The sequence below is a fragment of the Aplidium turbinatum genome, chromosome 9, assembly GCF_918807975.1.
Source record: "Aplidium turbinatum chromosome 9, kaAplTurb1.1, whole genome shotgun sequence".
NCBI lineage: Eukaryota > Metazoa > Chordata > Ascidiacea > Aplousobranchia > Polyclinidae > Aplidium > Aplidium turbinatum.
Genome location: NC_137480.1, coordinates 3,811,635 through 3,830,779, shown reverse-complemented (window position 1 = coordinate 3,830,779; position 19,145 = coordinate 3,811,635). Strand labels below are relative to the sequence as shown.

The following is a 19,145-nucleotide window of genomic DNA, read 5'->3' as shown; positions in this document are numbered from 1 at the left end:
GCCACACTCACCTTTTGTGATCACAAAACATCATATTAGATAGGCCTATGGTAGCCTACGACAAAAACTGCCCTCAATGATGCAACAAAAACTACCTGGCATGAAAATTTTATCAGCAACAATGACCCTCGCTAACCATTTGCTGAAGACAGATAAAAAACATATGAAAAATAGCTCGCGGCACCCCAGAATATTGCAAATGGCACCCCAGAGTGCCGCGCACCGTGGTTAGGAACTCCTGAACTAGACATTGCAAACTTTATGCATGAAGTTTTCAAGAACAATCTAGCCTACATTACTTTTCGCATTGAAAGATTGTTTTGTAAATCTTGAAATTTTCATTCTAATCCCTGTCATAACACCCGGTGATATGTTTTCTTCTTTTTCCTCTAAAAAATAAAATTGAAAATTTCTTTTTTTGTGTTATAAAAGAGGCGAGGGGGTGTAGAAAATTGGCTAGCAAGGACTTCCCCGTCGCTGTTTATCTTGTTGTACCGTTATCCTAATCTAAATAATGCTGACAGTCGCAATTGCTGAGGAGAAGTGAAAACGTTGAAAGGGAAAGTACGAAAAGAACCGTGGTCCACCATTAGATCTTTCCGTGGTTCTTAGTTATAGTTTCTACATTGCTGACCCAAAATTTTACACCGATTAGAAAAATAGTCTATAGAGAAAAAAGATTATTGTAAAGAAAATTATGCAGCTTCTAATGAAGGCGATTAAGAGTAGCTTACAAATGAAGGCATTTATGTCCACTTTGGCAAAGATCTGCTAAAAAGAAATCAGTTACGAAAAGTAGTCAAATCAGTCAAACGTTATACACAGAAATTAGTCAAAAGAAAGTGGGCTAATTTGCAATTGACATCAAGGCAATCAGGCTATTATGTAGGCTAGGCAAATCATCTTGTATTTTCAAGCAAAAATACCATCACGTCATTTTTTGCACAAAAAGAAGGTCTCACTTGGCCTATTGTTTCATTTCAAGACTTTTTTTTAAATAGGCTACATCTAGCCCTGATTAAGTGAAGCACCTAAAAGAGGACAATAAAAAACACTAAAAACTCAAGTGATAAACAATACTAAAGAATAAAACAAGAAAAGTACCGTAACAAAGTCAACCAACAATAAAAATTTATGATGGGAGATTTTAAACGAGCAATAATTTGTAATTGTAATGCTTTTGCGTAGGCCATGTAGCCAGTGCCGGTCTTAGGATATTTCGGGCCCTGTGCGGAATATGCTTTGCGGGCACCAATGACAAGGATCTAATTCAGTAGCGTAGCTAGGTATTTTGAAAAGGGAAGGGGGTTTTGACGGCCTGCGGGCGAAGCCTAACGGCGTGTTCGCCGAATGCGACACCCAGCGGCGGGGGGTTTGGGGGCCTTCCCCAGAAAATGTTGAAACATTACTTTGAATTTGGTGCATTCTGAGAGAATGTTACTGCATATTTTGAGTAAATTGCGGGTCCCCTAATTTTCGGGCCCGTGCGAACGCACGGTTTGCACACCTCAAAGACCGGCACTGCATGTAGCCTACTAATATTGAAAACCCATGCTTCGTTCGTGCTCTGTGAATACAAGGTCATAATGGAATCAAAAACACGGTTTTTGTTGTCCCACGTTTAGCAATCCTATACAATTTTTTTCTATTAAATTTTGGATTTGCTGATGGACAAAATTTAGAAATAAATATTCAATTTTCTCATTGCGGCCATAGAAGGCTGGTTTTAGATCTGCAAGGTTTAAAGTCACAACAAATCCAAAGCCGTGGAATCACTTTTAGAGCAAACGAAGGAAAACTTTTCCATATAATCAGCTTATAAAAGTGCTGATCAGCAAACAAAAGTAAGCACGTTATAACACATGATAAGCTTTGTCCAATATAGGCCTAAGTTGCTTTCACGAAATTTCTCTATGGTCTGTGACAACATGCTTGTTGTGAAGCAAACGCTCTGAGAATGTCCAAACGATATTTATACGACATGCAACAAACAATATAAACTGGAAAAAGACAAGACAACTCAAATTTTCAGAAAAGTTGCATCGGTGAAATGAAAATATAAAATGACTGCAGAATAATACATAGCCTACTTCTCCAAAAGGCCAGTCTTGGAGCCTTGCAAGTAGACCGAATGGGTTTTTGTCCCCATGTTGCTGGCTTCTTTCTCACTTAAATGCCGTCACCGACACGTATCATCCAATTTTATGACGACTTTTTCTTTGCCTTTTTTAAAACGCTTCAGTAGTCATGTGATTACTTTCTATATCTTGCGTTCGAGTTAGTCCAGGAGCATCATGCACTCTGATATGCAGGGTGAAGTCTTTTACGTAACTTAAATCATAACCGAGAGTTGATATGAAGAGAAGAGCAGCGTAAATAAGAAACCATTCCGATATGGACGCAGCAGTGACAAATTCATTTGATGTCTGTAAATAAATTTTTGAATCAATTTCATTAACTTTTTTGAAACGTGCATTCATAATGTCACAAAAACATTTTGCGTTGCTCGAGCGCACACCCGGAGATCCGAACAAGTGCCGCTTACTCTTACTGTTTGTTTGTTTACAAAGTCGAAATGACAACAAATATTGATGTGGTAAGAGATAAATTAAAGCAAAAAACGAATGCAACAATGTAGTTGTAGGCTATATCTGGCAACACAATATTTGAACGGCTTTTTAGCGCTTAGTCGAAAGTAGGCTATGACTGATAGAGACTCAATGAATTGTTTCAGTCTAACACAGAGGTGACGAACCTGCGGTCCGTCAAAGAATTTTGTGCGGCCCGCAAAACAATTTGACAATCGCTCATGCATTAAAGACAAAAGACATCTCAAAGCTGTTTAATGCCTTCACTGGTACACCTTTCCTTTTCTATTTTCTAGCCCTAAACACTAACTTTCAGGGTTTAAAGTTAGAAAAACAGAAAAGCTATAGCCTATATAGGATAAAGTTGTGAAAACACTATTCACCAACTTCACCTTGCATTTTTGGTCGATTCCGATCTATGACGTCATGGAATTTTGACAAGCGCTAAGTTGTGTGGCCCGATAACTCATGTGTAATTGACAAAGTGGCCCGCGATCGCAAAAAGGTTCGTCCCCCCTGGTCTAAAATGTTGTGTGTGGAGGGTGAAATATAATTTGTAATTTAGCCCAAACAAAAAATTCAAATAATATGTTATTAAAACATTATAAATTATTCTAGTAAGTAAAAATTGAATAAGACTGTTATGTTCTTTGTTATGTTATCATGTGATTTATAACAGGCTACTATTAGTAGCCTATATTATGAACTAATGCATTCATTTTAAATCAATAAGTTATTATGTTTTAACTTAGTCTAGGCCTATAACTAACCTGGACAAAGCCAATGAAGATTAAAACTGCACGATAAAGTTAAAGAACTTTTCCAAGACCGACTATTAGAGGAAACATTCCAAGTGCACTAAACGTTAATTTCAAGCACTAATCCTCTTGACACCACGTGGCTGCAAAAGTTGAGACCACGTGGCTGCAAAAGTTGAGACCACCTGACTGCAAAGTTACAAATGTGACCGATAGGGCGTACCATTTTGCAAAAAGTTTTTACAAATTAGTGCGGCTATGTATGATGGGTTTCCACCTTTGTTAAAAAGTATTTTGGTGGAGTTTAGAAAGAAAAAAGTGTTTTTTGGTTGCTAAGAAACAAATAAGTTTAGTCTGCGAGCAGTAGTTACAATACAGTATTATCCTATGTAGCCTACATTATGAAGGGAATTAAGTTATACATTAGTAAAAGGGAGTGACAAACGCTTGTAGATTGGTGGCACAAGATTGATTGCCAAAAAAGAACGATCGTCTTTTCTTATTTTTTTCAAAAAACATGTTTTTTTTTAATACCGTATATAAACACAAACAAACGACTCACATCTCCAATCTCTTATAACATTCTCTAATAAATAAAACCTTTGTGGTTTTGTGAACTAACCCAGCAAACTGTCCACTTGAAGCGGTTGACAGTCTCGTATCATTAGTATAAGCCTTGTTACTCAAGGCAACAAAGAGTTTACCAGCCTCATTTTTTAATCATAGATCGATTTCGCTATCACAGCATCCTCAGTATGATCATGCAAGAGCAAAAATAACAATAATAGTCAAGGTTTACTGGCAAATTTAATCCACAACAATTTTCGTTAGGTTGTCATTCATTACTAGGCTACATGTGTGCTTCTATCTGTCATTGTTTTATTTTTTGCTATTTGTTTTCAGGGTTTTGTAGCCGTGCTAACTACGCCCTAATGACGAAAAATAAAATGATTGATTGAAGTTTAAATATTGTAGCATAACAAATGCATGTTGCGCCACTATGGAAACAATTAAACAAATTATATAATCAGCTACTACGTAATTACCAATGAAGAAACGTGACATGTAAAATTAAATAGAATAAAAACAAAAGAGTCTATAACGTTTATCAAATGAAGTAAATGATAACTAATAAGTTTCTTCACTGTAGATTCGACATTCAAGAAATTGAACATGCAATGACAAAATTAATGGACGCTTTAAAACAATTACGCAGGCAAATAACAATAAAACAATTAACCAATCAATAAAAAACAAAATTAATGGCTGTCTACGCACAGCGACATTTTCAAGATTTAGCTGAAAAATTAGCAAGAGTAATTCTGAACTCCTCTAATCGATTTATGATTAAAGAATAAGGCTGTAAACTGTTTGTTGCGTTGAGTAACAAGGCTTATATTGTAGCCTATAGCCTTATTCTGAATGGGTCTACTTGTTTAATGTTTATGCTGGCATAGCCTATGTCTTATAGTGCATGTTGCATGCAAGTGAATTTGTTGAATTGTTCTCTTTGCTGCATAATGAATTGCAAGGTCTGAAATAAACGTTTAATAATAATAGGACACATTTATGCCACTTGCAGCCACGTGTTTTAGCGTTCCTACAGTAGCGAGGATGGAGTGTTTACTATAGGCTACTGTATGTCCTGGTGGTATAGCAGCGGTCGTATCTCGAACAAATGACAGCGTAAGGTTTGTTTATATGCTGGACAAAAAGCTACATTTATGTAAACAAAGTCGTGAAAACGTTGCTTGGCCAAACGTAATTTATTTAATCTTTTTGATGTGTTAGCTGATTAGATTAGTTGATTACTTACAGACAAATTTGAAGTAATTATTCTAATCTAGATCTTCAACTGTATAGTAACCTATAGGCTAGGACTCAAGCAAGCATCACAAACTAAAGGATACGTAAAATTAAGGACAAAGATTCCACGCTTGCTAGAAATATTCTCAGATACACGATGCGTTTGCTGTGGATATTTGGTGCAAGTTGAGTCCAAGATATAGCCACTATCAACCAGCTGTATACAATGGCTCCGAAAAACGCAATAAATGCTCCAACGAGGTGAGGTATCAACAAAGCTTCCCACTGCAAAAAAGTGAAAATATTGATGGTCTGTGCACTTTATAAACACAAAATTTACTGTGGACCAGAACTGTTGACGTGGAGGTTTAGGGAGTACTTTTGAAGCCAGGCTCGAGATGATTTTAGGGGCCTGGTATCATTCTAAGGGGCTCAAGAAGAAACAACCGCGAATTCTTTAGACATAGTGCGTTTAAAGCATCTTGATTTAGGGCCCGAAGTTCTCATTGGTACTGGGCCCAAATTATCCTCTCTACACCCCCGCTGTGGATTATTGTAATAACGTAATTACAGCGCTGCGATGGCTCAGTTGCATAGCAGAGATAGAAGCAAGAAATGGTCACAATTGTAGATATTGGAATCAATCTTCTTCATATGTTTTCGATCGTTGGTTCTTAGCTGGAGGCAATTTTTTTTCAAGAGGTTATTTTAGCATGGCAAATAGGAAGATTTAGATGAAATCCTAAATAAAAGGTGGGATTTTAATATATTGGTTTGGCTTTTTTTCTTGGAATTAAAACAAAATAGCTCCTTAAATAAGTCTAGTAAATTAATAAAAAACTAATCTGAAGCCATTGAAGAAACAAGCTAGACGTGAGCTAATCCAACAAAAATATGATTTTATGTTAAAAGAGCCAGAATTTGGCCATGACGTCTTTGAAGGAAACTTCCTCTTTTGTGAATCTATTCAACTTCTTTCGATGATCTACAGTACAAACAAGATATAGGGCCCTACTACGATGACCATGGTGCTGAACAACTGATATCAAACAGATTATTTAACGTCAATATCAAAACAGATTATTTAACGTCAGGTGATGGATGGATATGCAGATGAGTATAGCTATGCCTCCATAATGCCTGCCCAGTAAACTGAACTGAAAATGTCTCGTCATACTTCTATTTGCTTGGGTCCCTACATTCGACTACAATCACGCCCGAAATAAGTTATAATTGAAGAGGTTTTTAAATGAACAGTGTTTACTGTTTGTACACTTATATACAGTTTATAGATTGCGGTTACTATGTTTTATCCGTTGAAACATAACTATTAATAGGCCTACCGGTACCTGGAAAGATCCGACCATTGTCATTCCGAATCCGGTGATCATCCCAATCCACAGAGCAGCTTTGTTCTTCTTACTCTGCCTATCCCGATAGATCACGTATCTACAAGAAGAAAAAAATGTTGAGAAACCTGTTGAATTATCCGGAACGAAAAGCAGCAAAAAATTCAAGGTTTGTTGCCAATTTCGTTTAATTGTAAACACAAGGGTTAGGCTTAATGGTCATTTGTTATGTTATCGTAACCATGCAATTTCGTTCAAACAAAGCGTAGCCTTAATATTGTGGAATTCAGCGAAATACTTGGCACGTATAATAGAAGTGCGTCAGTCAGAATTCTAAAAAGTCAGCACGTCTGATGTGAAAACTTTAAAGGTCAGCAGTGTATTATTTATAAAAACCCGGGAGAAAAGGGTTCTTGCAATTCCCAATCAACAATGTCGTTTTGATAGCAGATTTTTATTTTCAATTTGCTGTTTTCAAATCATTAATTACCTTTAAGAATGGTTTTGTAATCTAAGTTAAACAAGATTTCAAACCTTTTCTTTAGCTAAAGAAACTGTCTCAATTTGCAAAATAATCCACCAAGTTCAATAAACGTTGAGATCATGAAAGCTTTACACCAAACGCCAAAGCGACTTAGGAGTTGTATCTAAGCTGTGGTAGTAAGAACCTTTGTGTTGTTTTATATAGGTTGTTGATTGTAGATTTTTATAAATGATTGTCAAATTTCTCTAGGTTGAAGCAACGTGTCAAACAAGCACATGCAAAGTTAATATCGCAGGTGTCGACGCTGAAGCACTCTGATTCTAATAAATTTGAATAACATGTCTCTAATATCATACTATGAAATATGAAACAATTTTAAATGTGGGCCCGCTTTCATGAATAAAGCAAAGAAATGAGTCTACCGTGATGTAGGCTGCATTAACTGAATGACTTGCAGAACGTTTCCAAGCAGGAAATGCGCCGATTTAATGAATCATTTACTGGTTCCTACTCTAATGTTCATTCGTAGGGTAGCCTCAATAACTTTTCAGAAGAACTTTCATAATTTCACATATGTAGGTACAAAATATCTGTTTTAGCCTAATGCTGCGGGTTCGCTGTGGTAGTAGCGGTTTGCTCTAGTTTTCGGAACACTGTTTCCTAGTCATAAGCGAGCATTTTCCATAGCTTTAAGTGTGTTCAACATAACGACATCGATTTAATAATGTCTCCAACACATATCTTTACTAATTACAATTGAATTACAATAAAGACAGTTACGCTTTTATAACCTAAAATATTTTTAAAATTCAAGTATCATCTTAACAAAAGTGCTTCTTCATTACAAAACAAAGACATAATTGCAAAAGAATAGGCCTACTTGGTTTTATGTGCCGTTGCTTATATATTTCCTTATAAAACCACTCACCTGTAATACAAAACAATCATGAAAAATGCGATAAAGCCTCCCCATATTAAGAATAAAGTAAAAAGTCCACTTTCTGGAGCAAGGTTTCCAGTTTGACTAACGAACGGCCAACTAGGGTAAGGAGGAACATGTCCTTCGTTGACAGCTATTGCGTAACTGATAAATAAACAATTATTAAGCAACAAGAGATATTATTAATTACAATGAATGAAGAAGATTACTTTGTTTTATTGAATTGTTACAATTAAAAACGTATCTCTTTGACTGTTGAAGTTGATGGTGTCGATCTATTGTAGCTTCTCCTGTACAATCAAAGCAGACTGCCCTTCAACAAAATTAACTGATGCATAGTACCACAAGTAACCATCATGACTCACCATCCACTCGGAAACATTTACAACGTTTTAACATCGCTAGACATTAAAACGATGTAAAACGATAGCCCATCACAATTTTACTGTAACAAATTGTTATAGGGAGATCATGAAACTGCGAAAATAACAGCTGGGGATGCAGCCCAACAACAGCGATCAGAAGTAACTTACCAAATAAAAAATCCTCCTGGTACAAGCAGCGTCAATACGACCGCAAGATGACAATATGAACGGCACGATTGCATTCTTCATATACAAAAAGTCACCAACTGTGCTACTTTGCTTGAACACATAACTTTTACATTGTCTGAGTATTGAAAACATGATTAAACATAACAACAGCAAAACGGTTAAAACAATACAACAACAAGATTACAAATCTGTAAACACTGACGGTATTTTCCTAATCAGTCACACATTAAAGATAAGAGTCACATAAAGCTAGCAAAAATGTTTCTACTGTCACATGCTATCACATGGCAGTGATAAAACATATAAAAAGTCGTTGTTCAAGTCACAACCATTCATTTACGCCGTGGCCTAGGGCTAATATGCGCAAGTAGTAAGTGTGCAATTTGACAAGTAAGTGCAGTTGCAGTCATTATACAGTATACGTGTTTATCAATACAGACAAAATATCAACACAAAAAAGTCAAACATTGTATATATAAAATTTAGTCTTCGAATAAAAAAACAATATCATGTGTTCTTGCATAAGGAAATACACACCGACTTGTAGTTGACAGTGCACTAGAGTTGCTTAAGCTTACTTATTTGTATCTATTGCATCTACTTGTGTATCTATTTGAACAAGCTACTGAGGAGCCGGCTTTGTGGTGAGGAAACTTTTATGAATAAATCTTACAAGTTTTCAACCTGATTGATTTTAATTACTGTCTATGTTTGTGCATGTGGTGCTATATTTGATTGTTGCAATGTTACCCTCTTTTTACCCCCTGTTCGCCTTGTGATTCAACGTAGGCCTTTCATTGGAGGAACCGGTTTCTGCTGGCATACCGCAAGATGACTCATTGTGGCCAAAGAGCAGCAGAATCTACGAGGATCAAAAACTGTGTGTTTCTTTGTGCCGTGCACGCACGGTGAAAAAAGACTCAAGTCCTCTCTTCGACGTTATGACGTCATATTAACACACATTAGATCAATAGAATTGCAGCCGGCAAGTATGGGAAATAAAAGGAAGAGGTTCGGACACAGATGATCCTATCCCTAGCGAGGTTGCACATCGTAAGCGTACAATGACTTCAACCAATTGGTGATGCCTTGTGAACCCTGTAGCCCAAGACAAATGAATGTTCAAATGTATTTTTAATGCATTGCTTTAAAGCAGGGAATACAACTTAACACTGTATCTTGTTTAAGTGCTAATATTGCTGCATTTCTAGCTTATTGATCTTGTTGAGTTTCGGAAGAACTACTTAAGCATTACTTTCACTCCCGTTTAAAAACCTCTAATAACAACGTACAATGGTTACGAAAAGCTTTCGACTAACCTACAGGTAAACGTGCAATTGGTATTATTCAACACAACACTAGTGTAGTGCAATTAAACAAAATGTTTAAAGTGATATAGGTACACTGTTAGCTGCATTAAAGTAGCCTATGGGATTGCAACGTATGCTTCAGTTGCAACCGCTTTATATACGATTAACACGCGCATGCGCACATACAAATACAAGAAGGTTGAAAAATACAAAACTGTGAGAAAATACGTTTTGGTTTGACGAGTGGTCGCAACAACTAAGTTGCGTATAATTTATTCAATGTTAGTTTTGCTTTTTATTTGTAGAACTTTGCAATTTATGAAATACTTTGGTTAAAACGTATTTGTTTTTAAGCAATGGAGGGATGTTTAATATAATTAAAAAATGAAAACTCCAAAATGTGGATGCAAAACTCATGTTCAGCAAACAATTCGTTTCGAAACTTTCATACAATCATCTTCATCATTTTGTTCCTTCCTCGTATTGAGGGTTGGATACAATGCGCCATTGTGCTCGACCATGAGCTGTTCGTACTGCACTTTCATACAATAACCTGAATTAAATTCAGCATTTCTCCTGCAATGAATATGTTGTAGAAAACCTATTGATATGACACGCTAAATTTGTTAGGCTACTTCAATTTAGTTTTACCACACCTGTGTAGGTTCATCAATAGGCTATGTTTTTCTGCAACAAATCATATCAAATAAAAACACTGCATTTAATATGCGGAAATGTTGCATAACTTCAAGTTATTCCTTAAAAGAAAATTTTGTAAACCTACGTAGAGACGTATAGCCTACGTCTGTACCAGCTCGCCTTTTCCAACTAGCTTTTCCCGCCTTTGATACGTAGAGATGTAGACGGCTTGCAATAACTAAAGTAGCAAAACAAGAAATCGTTGAAAACACACCAAGGCTACAGGCACGAAATAAATGAGACCATAAAGCAGTGGTTCCCAACCTTTTTTTGGCTGTTACCCTAATCTCCAGCCTGAAGTGAGCCAATTACCCCTACGATCAATTTTCAAAAACAAAAGTGTTTATTGCAATGTATTTCGAAGGGCTAACTATGACAATCAAAATGCAATACAATACTGAATACAAGATAACAATGCGTGGTGAACATTCAATGCGAAGGTTGGGCCAAGACTTCAGCCGCCAGCTTTGTGATCCTGGGCTTTGTGGTAGGCTACTGAGGGCGATTCTTGCGTCACTTTTGACATCCAGGCGATTGCGCTTCTTTGTCTTCATTCCCAAAACAGTTGAAAATCCTTGTTCACAGCGATACGTTGTTGAAAAAGATGTCAGGATATTTAATGCTCCTGTGGTTAATGTTGGTGCGTCCTGGAGTTTACCTATCCAGAAGGGTTCCAAGCCTTTCCCCTTGAAATCAAGCTTCAACGCTTCGTTCATTCGGAGAGTGATAAGTTCTTCTTTCGCCAGAAAGTCGTCATCATCCACCTGGCAGTCATCACATGTGAAGGGCTCAGTGCACCATTGGAGACTAGCCGTGTCCAAATTCGGAAAGTAGTTGTCCATCTGCTTGACTAGCTGGCCTAAGTGGTCAGCTATGTCCTCTTTCAACGCCGCTGTCAACTCACTCCAACGCCTTCGAGGTACTTGTCGAGCGTCTGAAACTGCGCCACTGTGGCTCTTCCAACTCGCTTGCAACTTTAACCTTTGCGATAAATGCTGCTACGGCTACTTTGGTGTCGATCACAGTTACATTCTTGCCTTGAATTAAAAGATTGCCTTTGTTCAATTCACCAAAGATATCAGCACAGCTGGGAAATCCACTGTTGGTTAGAGAAGTATTCAGCTAAGTCGGACTTCTTTTCTATCAGAAAAACATGGACAGCCTCACGAAATTCGACCTGGCGGGTTATCACGTTGCCACGAGACTACCATCGTAGCCTACTTCTGTGTGGTACAGAAATGCTTCGTATCTTTCTCCCATCTTCTTGCACAGTTCCTTAAAAAGACGGATGTTCAATTCCTTCGCTTCTATAAAGTTCACAACCTTCACTTGCTTCACTGTTTCTAAATCGGGTCTCGTTACCCCCCAAAAATAGGAAAATTACCCCCCAGGGGTAATTTACCCCCAGGTTGGGAACCACTGCCATAAAGCAATCGAAATTGCGAAAGAGTGCAGTAAAAGTATGTAATTTTCAAAAAAAAATTACATTATATTCCAATTTTGACAAACTATACATTTTCTTTTGACCAGCGCAGTGGCCGAGTGGTTTCGCCTTCGACTCTGGTGCTGGTAGATCTGAGATCGATTCCAGGTCGGGTCAAACCGAAGACTTTAAAAACGGTACCGATTGTGTTCTATCCTGCATAGCGCAGTGAGAATGAGTCGGGTAATAATGTGATAACATCGTAAACCTGATATAAAATTAAACATGAGCCCTGTCGCTAAAAGACCTTAGCTGTTGTAGAGCGACAATAAATAAAACCATAACATTATTACATTTTCTTCATATTATTGTTTCAGCTTATCAACTGAAGCAAAATTTAATGACGTCATAAAGTAAATTATCGAGGTCAAACAAAATAAAATTAATTTGAAAACAGCAAGGTTACAATAAAAATATTGTTTTGTTTTATCTACAGTCTAAACTTTTAAATGATTAGGCTATTACTCACAACAGCATTTCAAGTAAGAAGTTAGTGTGGCAGAACAAGGGGTTATCTTTATTAAATCTAATTTATTGCAAAAAATGTGATAAAGCTTCAGAAGTGTAACAAAAGCTTTATAATAAACCTGATTCCATCAATTCAACGTCATACCTTGCGCTGTTGTATTGAATATGATTGAACTGAACTGTTGATCTACAGCGGTAAAACACATATTCAAAATGTTCAAAATCATCATAAATAATGCTGTACACTTGTACAGCAATCATTCAGGCTGTTTGGTTTGTTTGTACGCATTGTTAGGATTTCATATTCAAACAAATGTTTGAACACGAAACTCCAAATGGTGAAACAATGACCCTGCAAAAGTTCTTAGCCGATGAAAGTGATTTCACATTGGGTTTCTTTTGGAACTTTTGATGACTATATTTGATTGAAAAATTCTTGCATTTTCTGGAACTTAAACAGAGTTTTTCTGAGTAAAAAAGTTATTTCTTCAAAGGCTCTTTTCTCAATTCAGTGAAATCTCTGTCGTGTCCAACTGTCCGTTGAGAGCACCGGTTGAAAAAACATCTACTGTATGTTGAATTTTCAAGAATCAGTTTCATCAAATACGTGAAGTTCGTATTATTGACTTTAAAGGATATGATCTCATGACCGAGCGATCATGACTTTTTTCAACAGCTGCTTTAGATCTAAATTTGAGCTGCTTTTTAAATTCAGTCAGGCCGGCTGCATCAATCGGTTATTGAAGGTATAATGGTGAAAGGAAAGAGGTGCAAGGGAAGGAGACGGACTTAAGAAGATAATGTACAGCAGTGGGCTGACGTGTCCAGCATCGAAGAAGCAAAAGGTAACAACGGAAGAATGTGACATGTGAAAGCAAATGACAGCCAGCCAGCCTTCGGCTCGGATGCGGCACATGATGATTTTATATTCGATTTTCTTTGATGTCAACATTGTGATCTTTTAGACGTTTAGTTAAAATTTCTACATCTTTGTTTAACCTTTCTACATCTTCTTCAGCTTTGTGGAGCGAACTTTCAAGCTCATGGTTCAACTCCTTAAAAAAGTGAACTCTTTCGTCAGCTTCAGTTTTGATAGCAAGAATGATGCCATTCACAATCCTCAAAATTCTCCACAACCTCAGAAGCACAAGAAGCTCCACAGCTTCTAAACCAGGGGTAGAGTTAAACACCAATACAACATCTACAATCCAAGACACAAGTACAACGAGGGCATCAAACAATTCAATCTTGTGGCGGAGAAAGTGGGAATGGTCCACATATAATTTTAAGAATATTTCAATCATAAACATGCTTAGTATTCCAATTGAAAACCCGTGAAATATTTCTCTAACAGGATTTCCTTCTTCGTGATGAATCACGTTCAGATCAATCAAGACTTCGAACAACACCAGCAAGATATCGATTATCACAAGGATGATGATGATAATGTGAAGAGCTTTTGAGTGTAAAATATGCTTCAGCTTTTCGGTATTAGTAAGATCACCATCTTCATCTTCCTTTCCTCCTTCTTCTGTGGTTTCTTCCATGTGCTCAGGATCAAATTTCATGAACTGAAAAATTCCCATGTGATCTGCTTTTGTTGGAGATACCATCCCAAGGTCAGCCAAGCTCATGTGTCGATTGTTTTCATTGGAATTCGGACTTCTACTGCCATCTGGAATATCTATTTTTTTGCTTAAATTTCTCCTGCGACTGAAGGAACGTTCCCCGTAGGAACGCCTTGGTAGCACAAGATTAGAACTATTAGGATTCCGCTCAATTTCAGTAATGCCATCCGTTTCTGACCTTTTACCTCCACCACCAAGCTGTATTGTCGTGGGCTGAGGGTAAGTGTTGCGGACACTCGTGTAATTTGGGTTTGTGACACTGCTATTGGCACCTTCTTCCTCGAACACGGAATCAGTCGTGTCTTCCATTGTGAGATCACTTTAATGCAGCAATAACGCCACCTAAATCTATATCTACAACATATAACTTGTAGGTTATTTTAAACCGTTAAATCAGCGACAAGCATCAATTTTATAATTTTTGGAAGAGATATTGAAGTGGTAAAGCTGCAAATACTTTTTGAAATAGCATGAAAGTGCGCGGCGTAAGCACATTTTTTAAAGAGAGATCTTATCAATGGTAAAAAAAGGTCTATCAAAACAACGCAAAAAAATTCCAGAAGGCAAAAACTTTTTTTACAACTTCTGAAGTGATGGTAAGCTGGCTAAGTAACAATAATGGAAAGCAAGATATGGATTAAAACGAACGCTTACTAGGCTACTAGAGATAGGAAAATAATTTGAGAAAGAACAAAGAGAAGATGATTGAATGAGAAAAAAGAACAAGTTGATAATATTTGGATAAAAATAAAAAATAAAGTCAATTCACAGCAGTGGCGTGCATGATTGATGGTGGCGATGTTGAATGTAACTATTAGGACAAGAAGGCCTAATTTGTTTATCTTTACAAGTGTAAACCATTTCCTTGCAAAGTATCAAGAAAAAGGTGGTCAACTTACAAAATCACACTAGAACGATAATAATATTGAGCTAAAAAATATTTTCATATTGTGCTGTGTTTCTCTTAGTGGTAGTTGTTAAGATGTAAATTAACATAAATGTAGATCAATGGTCTACAGTAAGTTCTATATTCATGCAACTAACTGGTTAAGGCATCGAACAAAACCAGGATTAGCAATTTATTGTTTTATTGAAAGTTTCAGTGCCATGCAAACGTCATGCATTGTGCCATGCAAACGTCATGGATTGTGCCATGCAAACGTCATGCATTGCTCAAACACGCAACTAAAAGATACGTTTACAAAACAATATCAATAGAAAGCCTATTGCTCAACATTTTATGAATTAGCCTTTGTTGTAATATTTTAAGTACGGCTGCAGCCCCTGATTTTGCTTTGTTTCTTTTTCTAAAATATGCTGCATGCAGCGGAAGAGAGCCCAAATGAGTGTTTTGAAAGGAAGAAAGGTGCTGAATATTCATATCAAGTTCACCAAGGAGAGAAACCACATTACAATCAACTTCCTCAGGACACGATTGCATATGATAGGAGTGTCCAAACTTGATAATGCGGAAGTACCCAACGGCCAATAGCATCTGATGATCTCATTTCGCATAATGATAGATGTAAATTATAATAATATGCTATATATCGTTAATTCTACTCTATTTTTATGGTACACTGTTTCACAAACTCATCTTCTCAAAATGGTTTAGGCCAGTGTTCGACTGCATCACTGCCTATACGCATTAACACTATATTAGTTTATTTCATAATCATGACGTAATAATTATTTTAACCTTTTTTCTTGCCGATTTTCTAATATCTGCAAAAAAGTGCCGTAGACTTGTAGCTGCCATCCTTTAAAAAAACTGTATGTTCAATTGTTATTATTTATGTTTGTTCACCGGCTATCGATTAGCGTTGCGCAACAACAGGCGCGGTCAGTATGAAAACACATCGGGGGCCGGACTTTGGACACCCCTGGTTTAAAGTGTCAATCTTTCCGTGATAATAAAAAAAAAAACAATATCATATCTTCTTCAATCTTCAGCAATAGCAGCAAATGAATTATTCTGTCAGAATTTAAGCTGGAATAGTAACAATGTAATGGTAGCTCTGTTGTCAATTTAACAAAGTATTGACCCTTTGAAGGTTGGGGGGGTGTCAATTCAACTTTTTTGTATCAACAGTTGTATCTCTAAAACCACCGAGGCTGCGACTACGAGATTTCTTGACTTTTCCTAACTTTTACTCACCTCTATTGAGCTGAAATTTTGAGCGAATAAAGGTTATAAATTGAAGATATAAGGCATTTCTCAGCACATCCTCTGAAATATTTCATATTCTATTTATATGTTATTTTGCATTATTATATGTTATTTTGCATTATTATATTATTTTGCATGAAAAATATAAATTCAAATTGAGATTATGTAAAAAAAATTTAATCACAACATTGCAATGCATGTTCTTCATTATTCTACCAATAAAAATGTGTAAACTCATGCAATCGCAAAATAATCCAAAAGTCATAAGTCATCTCAACATTTTAACGTATATGAGCAGTTCTAAATTTCACATAGTTTTAATTTTCGGATATGCTCAGCGTGAAGAATTTTACAAAGTGAATCCCAAATTTTGAAACCGTGCCTTAAAAAATAACAGAGATATCACTCCTAAAGCATAAAAAGAATCAACAGCCCCCCCCAAACTGAGCAAGACTCCAGGAGCCCAATCTTCTAAGGGTTAAAAAGAAGACTTAAAAAGATTGGTCGAAAGACGATTTTTGAATTTTGACTTTTCTTAAGCCTTCATCGTACCAGCCTGAAATGAGTTTGTCGACGTTTTGAAAACTTTATTAACCCTATCTGTAGCGACACGGGGTTTTATGAGGACGCCCCACTCTATTAGTGAAATATTTCACAGAAGGAAATATGCTAGAAATGTGAAATTTCTTGAATTTTAATTTTTATTCTTTGCAAATTTTCTACACCTAAACTTGTCATTTTTCTACCTTCCTGGCTCCTGCCCTTCACAATAAGTATTTCGTCTCAGGTGAGTAGACATTTTCGCGCAATGGTAGTTGTATATATGTCAATGTTAGTGCAATATAAATGGTATTGCAATTACTTCGAAATGTAGAAACGTTCAAAAATGCCTTATATTAATGACCAGAAGTAATTTTTTGTTTAGTTTAGTTATAATTCAAAAATTTCAATTTTGAAGCTATTTTCGGGAAATTAAAATGAAAACCGATTTTCTGAAGTTTTTTCATCTCAAACACTTTATTTCAATAAATTTGTTGAGTAAAAATTTAATTTCTATACGTACAATACACATGGCTATTACCTTGTAAAATATTTTGGTTCTGTGATTTTCATAGCTCCGGTTATTAGCGATTAGTGGGGCTAAGACGGGGCTAAGACGTGCTTTCCGCGTGACGTGCTTTCCGCGTACGAAAATAGCTCGTATTAAGATAGGGATAAGCAAGGGAGAAAACATTTTGCATTTGGTCGCCCTTATCATGTTCCGAGATTAATCTTTCCTAAGCCAGAGTAAAGCTGCCAAGTAGCAAGCCTCACATGATGAGCCAGTTCTGTAATTATCCGCTTTACATAGAAGAAAAGAACTATGTTTAAAGTCTCACAAGTATTTTGCGTTTACAGTTACTTTACAGTTACTCACAAAAAGTTACTTTTTACTTGCATAAGTCACGAAATAATTTCCAAAACATAGACTACTTTATATTCAACTGATACAGCTAAACTGCTAAACACGTTGCGTAATATCCGTTTCCTACTCGTGACCAAGTTGTAAAAAACGACAAAAAGTGACAAATTAGCAACTAGCATAGCTTTAAATGTTCTTCCAAGTTTAAAACGTTATTGAAAGCTGTTTAACAGAAACTCAACGCCACTGTTCAATTCAGTGTATTTCGTATGTCTACCTCTGAATCGATAAGCATGGGCTCGGTTTGGCCTCGGCTCGGTGCCCTGTCGGGTGGTACGCAAGAGGGTTAAAGCTAGTTACAGACACACAACCAAGCCATCAATCAGTCCGTTGTTACATTGATTCAATGTTTACATTTCAAAGACATTTTAAAAATTGGTACTGAGCCTTGTTTCTGCTAGGCACTCAGAAATGGAATGGATTCAGAATGATAATGTGCTCGGATGCGCTTCTATAGGGTTGCCCTGACATTGTCGGCTTTGTAGAGCGCGGTTGGCAAACATATCTGCGATGGATACAGCGCTATACTGTATAAAAACACCTTATTATTATTAATGATAAGTAAGTAAGGTTTTTACTTTTTTTTCATTGCTTGTCTTTTCTTAAACCTCTTGCATGAAAATAAACATCTACCGTGGCATTCATAGCTCTGAAAATGCACACTGGTAAAAACTGGCAACCATTGGGGTAAAAGCATGTCTTGTTTGTTACAATTCATAAATTGAAGACCTCAGAACAATAACTATAACATCAATCTAACGATACTAAACGATGGAACATCATAGGCGTCTCTAGACGTCTAACAATGTTGAAGCAAAGTGCACGAGGAAACTTTTGCTAGCTGATAGTCTAAGAAAGTGTCAAGATGGCCTCAGCTAAAGAAATTTACTCAAGCGAACAACGTTTTTTCTGTTTATTTCAAGTTATCGTACAACTTCCTTTCTCTGTTCAATATCCCAGACAGCAAATCAACTATTTTTTTACATTGTTTCAATACTACAGATGTTCAATTGATGTAACAATCAACTGATTGCTCTCTGGGTGCTTGCAGCAGAAATACTTTCAGCGTGTTACATGTTCAGCATATTCTGATCTGCAAGAGAAGCTAAAAAACTTACACCAGCATTTTACTTACGCACGTAAGGCTATCTGTCTTTTTAAGTGATCAGAAATACCAGTCAGCAACATTTGTAACTATCTCTCAAACGCAAGGGCATTAAAGCTAGCTGCTGTAACACAATCAAGCCATCAAAACAGTCCGTTTTTTTGCATTTCTTCGATGTCTACAGACTGGATCAATCTGAAAAAGAATTGCCTTACTGGCTTGAAAGCTTCAATTCAACTATTTGAAACTATGACCGATCACGGCTGGTGGTTTGGCAATACTGACACGACTTACAAAGCTACGGCTTTGGCCCGCAGAGTAAGCTGGTGGACCATGCATGT

The 19,145-nt window shown here is 36.7% G+C and overlaps 1 protein-coding gene and 1 pseudogene across 1 annotated transcript; both read right to left on the bottom strand.

Moving 5' to 3' along the window:
- Positions 1-894: 894 nt before the first annotated feature.
- LOC145777453 (transmembrane protein 150A-like) lies at positions 895-8,599 on the bottom strand. The gene is made up of 6 exons (XM_082588827.1): positions 8,459-8,599; positions 7,914-8,069; positions 6,502-6,601; positions 5,257-5,437; positions 3,359-3,384; positions 895-2,426 (listed from the first exon to the last, which is right to left on the bottom strand). The coding sequence occupies exons 1-6, from the start codon at positions 8,530-8,532 to the stop codon at positions 2,229-2,231; spliced, it is 735 nt and encodes a 244-aa protein (XP_082444953.1). The 5' UTR covers positions 8,533-8,599; the 3' UTR covers positions 895-2,228.
- A 4,763-nt stretch (positions 8,600-13,362) lies between these two features.
- Positions 13,363-14,376, bottom strand: LOC145777452 (voltage-gated hydrogen channel 1 pseudogene; annotated as a pseudogene).
- Between the last annotated feature and the right edge of the window lie 4,769 nt (positions 14,377-19,145).